General features: G+C 35.8%; 1 protein-coding gene across 2 annotated transcripts; it reads left to right on the top strand.

Moving 5' to 3' along the window:
* Positions 1 to 629: 629 nt before the first annotated feature.
* Positions 630 to 6838, top strand: LOC107718633 (calponin-1-like). Of its 2 annotated transcripts, none has more exons than XM_016525803.1 (7): positions 630 to 795; positions 3416 to 3537; positions 3659 to 3725; positions 4468 to 4572; positions 5008 to 5124; positions 5927 to 6073; positions 6182 to 6838. In XM_016525803.1, exons 1-7 carry the CDS (start codon positions 736 to 738, stop codon positions 6419 to 6421), a joined length of 858 nt encoding a protein of 285 aa, XP_016381289.1. In that variant the 5' UTR covers positions 630 to 735; the 3' UTR covers positions 6422 to 6838. The 2 variants fall into 2 exon arrangements, with proteins under 2 accessions (XP_016381289.1, XP_016381288.1); XM_016525802.1 differs by having other exon boundaries at positions 4468 to 4605.
* The last annotated feature ends 400 nt before the right edge of the window (positions 6839 to 7238 follow it).

The following is a 7238-nucleotide window of genomic DNA, read 5'->3' as shown; positions in this document are numbered from 1 at the left end:
TCAATAAAACAGAGCACTAAAACAACTATCTATCTATCTATCTGTCTGTCTGTCTGTCTGTCTGTCTATCTATCTATCTGTCTATCTGTCTATCTATCTATCTATCTGAAGAATTTAGATGCAAAAGCCTCTAAGTGCAATCTGAAATTTTCATCATTTTTATCCGGCTCCTATATTTATGTTCAGTTATTTCATTTTAATGGCATAGAAAAGGACCCATACATTGCCATTAAAGTGAAATTACTGAACCTAAACATTGGAGCCTGATAAAAATGCTAATTTTAGAAGAAATTTTCAGATGGCACTTAGAGGCTTATCTGAACTCTTCATTCATATATATATATATATATATATATATATGACATAGGCCTATACATATATATATGACACCCACTTGATGTCCACTGTAAAATCTAAACCAAAACCAGCTGAGATTCCCTGAAGACAAATCAGAGGCATCCCTAATTCACTTCAAAGTGGAAAAAGTGACATTGGACGCGTTTAATGCCATGCCGTTGACATCATTTTAACAGAGCGGCGTGACGTCGCAATTGGACGTCGGCCCTGGCCAATCAGCGCTCGCTCCGCGCACGCACAGATGGGAAGAGTTTAAAAAAGATTGTGGAAAAGAAGATGTGTGGCCCAAACCTTCCCACATGATCGGACAGTTGCACTGGAGATTCCAGATCTAACATTATATCGCCATCCTCTCGTCTGAATCCGTTGAAAAGCGCAATGACAACGCAGTTCAAGAGCGGACCCGCTTTCGGACTGTCTGCGGAGGTCAAGAGTAAGGTAAGGTAGGCGTCTGCTTTGATTGACAGCTGTCAAAGATGCGCAGGCAGCACGTGCGCTACTCAAGTTAAACATTTCAGAGTATCATTTATTCTGTAATATAGCCTATACAAGGATTTTTTAATACTTTTTTAAGTGCTGCCATATATGTTCAAATATGTCAACAACAGGTTGTGAATTATGAGGATCCAAACCAGCCAATTAAAGTCTGCACCAAAGTAAGATAAAAACAAAAGGTTAAGAAGGAAAAGCGGGTTTAAAAGTGTAATCTTTCAAACTGAATTTCAGTAACCAAAAAATTAATAAAGCGCGTTCATAAAGAACGTTTCCATAGCAACACTTCACCGCTCGAACGCTTTCTTTTTGAATTATTATCAGACTGTAAGTCGACAGAGCGAGTAGGCTTATTTTCACCTTATTAAAGGTTTATATTGCACAAATATGAAATTATTGTTTTGTTTTAAACGCCTAGAAAAAATGTGAACGTTTAGCTAGCTGTGCTAGAGACGCCGAAAGTAGGCTATAATTCGCACTGCGATCAGAAATTACTTTGTAATATTTTAAAACAGAACACGGTCAAGTGGTAAAAAATATACATTTTGTCAATAATGTGCCATATTAAAGTGCAAAATGTGGTGACATCCATAACAAAGCTGAAATGATGAATGGATAAACTCGCCTCAGCTTCTAGCTAAACTTGACTAACTTAGCAGAACTTTATCAAAACACGGAAATATTGTCATTGTTGACATCTAGCACTCATTCCTACTTATGAAATGTAATGAACGCAGGTGCAAATTGTTGTTTAGTTGATTTTAGTCAAATTTGCACATTGATTTGATGAAGTTGCTTCTATAAAATGGCGAAAACCATTTCAGTCCAATTGAAATATTTGACAGCTTTGCCTGTGATGTCATCCCTCAGTCATAGTTTTTGTCCTTGATCATATCATTCTGTACTAAAGTAATGTACTGATGTTCCTCATGACATAATTTAATTGATTCCTCTGACAAACTTCTGCCACATTTATTCCCATTAGTGGTCCACTTTTAAAAATACCTAAAAATATGGCTTTTTGCCTTTAGCTGTCATTGACATCCCCATCCCGCTTCCTGAGCACCACACATATCTGTGTTCTCTGGTATACCAGAAGTCATGCTGCACAATTTCAGGTGTCACACTGTGGATTCTGCATGTCATTGGTGTTATGTCAGGAGTGTCTTCCTGAGCACTAGGTATGTGGTTTTCGGTCCCCATATAAGGAAGAGTTGTGTTCACTCACAATATCTGGTAAGAGGAGCATGTTGTAAACAGTTTAGAATAAGGAGGAGCATTGTTGGACATCCTAATACTGGAAGATCATCGTTGTTCCAGCCAACAGGGAACGTTTGCAGAACTTTCTGGCAAGATTCTTTTAAAGTCATGAACAAACATTCTTCCAGTAGCATTAATAGAACATTAATTCAAAGTTATCTGGTCTTTAATAATGTACTTAAAATGTTAGCACAAAAAAAAACATTTATACATTGTTTGTAGAACATGACGTTTTAGTTGGACGTTCATCTAAGATTTAGAAAACATTCAAAAGTATCATTCACATGATGTCTGCAAAATAAAATAGAACGTTCCTGTTAATGTTGTCTTTAATGGTCATAACCAAGAGAAGAAAAAAAAAACATTTGATGTTTTAAACATTTGGAAATAATGGTTTCATAACTTAATGGGAATGTTAGCTAAATTTTCTTACATTCTTAAAAATGAAGGTTCTGTTTTGGCATCTAAAGTTCTATGAAGAACCTTTAACATCTATGGAACCTTTCCATTCCACAAAACGTTCTTTATAGTGAGGTGGGGTGAAATCTATACACTCTTAAAAAAATAAAGGTTCCAAACGGGTATAGTGATGAAATAGAAGAACCATTTTGGGCTCCCAAAAAGCCTTCGGTCAGTTCTTAAAAGAACCATTTCTGTTTTTCCTAGTGTGAAGAACATTTGAATAATCTAAAGAACCTTCTTCCACTATAAAGAACCTTTTGTGTAATGGAAAGATTCCAGGGATGTTAAAGGTTCTTCACGGAATTAGATGCAGATAAAGAACCTTTATTTTTAGGAGTTAGGAATCATATACAGTGTAACTGCTAAAAATAACTGTCAATGTACAACATGCAGGTATTTCTAGTATAACCAAGGGTGTAAAGGAATGTTATCCAGGCAGTCTGTGACAGAATTCCTGCTTTAAAAAAATCCGGTCTTGGCCTGGACTCTATAGAGTTAGACTGAGGTCTGTTCCAGATATCCAGAATGAGAGAAAAACAATTTTTTTTTTTTCCAAATAAATGCAGCCTTGTTGGGCATAAGAGACTTATTTCAAAAACATAAAAAAAATCTTACTGACCCCACACGGTAAAGTGTATGTGTGAGTAAAAGTGTATATTTAAGTGTTTATTTTATATTTTCAGATTTTTATTTGACTGTTATTTTTTAAATTTAACTAGCCATACAGTGCAGCAAATGAAATAAAAGCTGTATGTGTAATAATTCTTTAAAAAAAGAGTACTGTAGAGTATATAAATTCTGCAAGTTAGATGTGTGTAGTAATGTTTTGACCTTTGACCTCCAGCTGGCCCACAAATATGACCCAAATAAGGAGGAGGAGCTAAGATTGTGGATCAGCGAGGTCACAGGCCGTAAACTTCCCGAGAACTTCATGGAGGGGCTGAAAGACGGAGTAATACTCTGCGGGTGAGTGATGCCCTGATTCATTCAATCTGTAGCTCATTAACAGCTATGAAGTTCAAATAACAGATTATTCAAAGGATGTTAATCAGTCACTCGTTTTTACATGTTTATTTTTTATGAGCAGGCTTATCAACACTCTTCAGCCCGGTTCTGTTAAAAAGATCAACAACTCTCCTCAAAACTGGCATCAGGTGAGGAAGAATATCACATTTGCAAGCATATCTGCTTGTTCCAGTTCAGGTCCAGCAGGAGGCGCTGACACGATGAAATGTGATCTGCACTAGGAACAGTGTTGCCAAGTCCGCCGTTTCCCCGCGGAACTGGGCTACTTTAACACTGTTGCCGCGGGTTGTTTTTCGTGTCTGCGGGTTGAAGCGAGATTGGGCGGGTTTTCTTGTGAAAACCTGGCAACCCTGACTAGGAATCATAGGAAATGCTTCCTGTCTTCAGTATTTATACTTAGGTTAAACAGTCATTTTAGAAGAAATTTACAGTCATATGAAGAGCCTGACAGTTTGGCATGAAGAAAGTTCAGCCCATAGTTTAGATGTTTGAGTGAAAACCAAGTAGTAAAACACTTTGGAGGCCTTAAAGGTCCCCTGAAATGCTTAAAAACACTATTGATACTAACACCCAAAAAACTTTAATTTTGATTTCATGGGGACTTTAATGTGGGATGAGACAGAAATCAATAACATATTTCAGGTATTTTTTGGTTTCTATATTCAAAAGTTACATGGAATTTACACAGTTACGAGTTCTTTGCGAAATAGAATGCTTGTGTCATTCATAAAATCTAATAACCGCTGATCCTCTGTTCCAAATATAAAGGGTTTCTGGTGCTGAACATTGTTCCTTTGGAATCAGTTGTGCATACTTTCAGATTTTTCAGTTTATGTCCGTTTATTCTTGGTTTGGCCTTGTTCGTTGCAGCTGGAAAATATTGGTAATTTCGTCCGAGCCATTCAAGAGTATGGACTGAGGCCACATGATATATTTGAGGCCAACGACCTGTTTGAGAACGTCAACCACACTCAGGTCCAGTGCACGCTTATTACACTGGCTGGGATGGTGAGTCACACATTATGAGTTTCAATACAGAAATGATAAGGACTAACTCCGGACTGAAGATTAAGAACTTCTGTAATATTCATACTTTTTATCTACATTTCGAAAGTTCACAGTAAGGAGATTCATATGGGAGTGTTTAACTGTTAGCAGAGAGATTAACATCAAAACATGTGGTATTTGAGCTGCATGATCAGTCGTTTTTCCACAAACCAACAGTCAAGCAAACACCAAAAAAGGAATCTCTCTTCTCTTTGTGTGTTCAACATATACGAAGTTACTTGCACACGTTTGTTACTATTTCATATAAAAAAACATCCTATACTTCCACTTCTTAAGTGTAAAATGTCTGGTTGCTTTATTATTTACGTACTTGTATTAATTTGTCATTATTTTGAAATGCAGGCGAAGTCTAAAGGCTTCCATTCTAAATACGACATTGGAGTGAAATACGCAGAGAAACAACAGCGCAAATTTGCTCCTGAGAAACTAAAGGAGGGACGCAACATTATTGGTCTGCAGGTCAGTAGTTGTTCATCAGTAATGCCTTTTTCTTTGAATATAAAAATAAATGAAATAAGGGTTAAATTAAAGCCTTATGCATTGGAAAACTAATTCTAACAATGCCTGTTACTGTGATTTTATCAAATCAAATTAAATTCAATGGTAAGCATTATATATTATCATATTAATATTATTTTATATATACATATCTTTATATTTATTTACATTTTATTTTGATGTATGTATTAAATATTGTTATGTTTTATATTTATGTTTTTAAAATTATACACTACTGTTCCAATGTTTTATTTTAAAGGAATTATTACTTTTTATTCAGCAAGGATACATTAAATTGATTGAAAGTAAAGCCATTTAAAATGTTACAAAAGATTTCTTTTGAACTTTCTATTCATCAAAAATCCTGAAAAAAAGTGCCACGGAAATATTAAGCAGCAAAAACCTTTTTCAATATTGACAATAAAGATGAATGTTTCTTAAGCAGCCAATCGGCATATTAGAATGCTGAAAATTCAGCTTTGATCACAGCACTAAATTACATTTTAAAATATATTCAAATAGAAAACAGTTATTTTAAATTGTAATAAAATGTCACAATATGACTGTTTTACTGCATCAGATAAATGCAACCCTGGTGTGGCTTCTTTCAAAAACATTACATTTTTAATTAACAAAAAATGTTCAATTATTCCAAACCTCTGACCCATAGAGTAACAGTAGTGTATGTTATATAATTGTCAGGACATTCTTTATCTATATCATTTCCCCAGTTCTTTTTCTTTTCACTCTTTTGCATTTTCAGATGGGCACCAATAAGTTTGCCAGTCAAAAGGGCATGACGTCTTATGGCACACGGCGTCACCTCTATGACCCTAAGACGGGGATGGAGAATCCTCTGGACCAATCAACAATCAGCCTGCAGATGGGCACCAACAAAGGAGCTAGTCAGGTGCTCAAAACGGTTTTATAATCACGCTCTTATTGTTTTACAATTCCTAGTACTGTTCGTGAATTGCACAAATTGTTGCTTATTTCTTTTCTGTTTCCTCTTCTGCAGTCCGGCATGACGGCCCCCGGCACCAAGCGCCAGATCTTCGATAAGAAGCTGGACATGGAGATGTGCGACACCTCTATCGTCTCGCTGCAGATGGGCACCAATAAAGTGGCGTCCCAGACCGGCATGACGGTGTACGGTCTGCCGCGTCAGGTGTACGACAGCAAGTACTGCTCCAGCCCTATTGATTACATCAACAACGGCCAGGACTCAGAGATGGATGGATATCAGGATTCCGACTAGGATGAACAGACAGCTGCCAGCACACTGCTTTTTAAAAGCTCACCTGCACTCTTTTTGATATTCCAAATTCATGTTGACCAGTAGGAGCAGCTTGAACTGTTTCCTGACATCACAGCCACCGATCAAAGCTGAGAACCTTCGTAGAAAACAAGCTTTTCTACTTTTCTTTTTTTACATACAGGCTTTTCCTGCTTCTCACTTTGTAGTTTTAATATGATGAATTTTTCAGTTTTATTTTATTGTTATTTTGAGTGTGCAATTCTCCCATCAAACCTGCATGGTCAGATTTTCTCATATGAAAAAATAATGCAGATGATAAATATGGATATATTATTTATGATGCCTCATAGTTACATATACACTACTGGTCAAAAGTTTAGAATCATTTAGATTTCTTAATGTGTATTAAAAGCAGTCTCTTATGCTCACCAAGGCTGCATTTATTTGATTAAAAATACAGTAAAACAATGAAATATTATTTCAATTCAAAACAACCGTTTTCTATTTGAATATAGTGTAAAATGTAATTTATTTCTGTGATGCAAAGTTGATTTTTTTTAGCATAATTACTCCAGTCTTCAGTGTCACATGATCCTTCAGAAATCATTCTGATATGCTGATTTGCTGCTCCGTTATTATCAGTTATTGGTGCTCAGTTGTTAATAATGGTTCTTATTATTACCATGTTTTTGCTGCTTAATATTTTTGTGGAAACTGTGATACATTTATTTGAAATAGACATCTTTTGTACATTATAAATGTCTTTACTGTCACTTTTGATAAATTTAATGGATCCTTTCGGAAAAAAAGGTTTAAT

This window comes from Sinocyclocheilus rhinocerous, unplaced genomic scaffold (assembly GCF_001515625.1).
Source record: "Sinocyclocheilus rhinocerous isolate Xijiao unplaced genomic scaffold, SAMN03320098_v1.1 scaffold182, whole genome shotgun sequence".
NCBI lineage: Eukaryota > Metazoa > Chordata > Actinopteri > Cypriniformes > Cyprinidae > Sinocyclocheilus > Sinocyclocheilus rhinocerous.
This window is presented reverse-complemented; position numbering and strand designations above follow the sequence as displayed.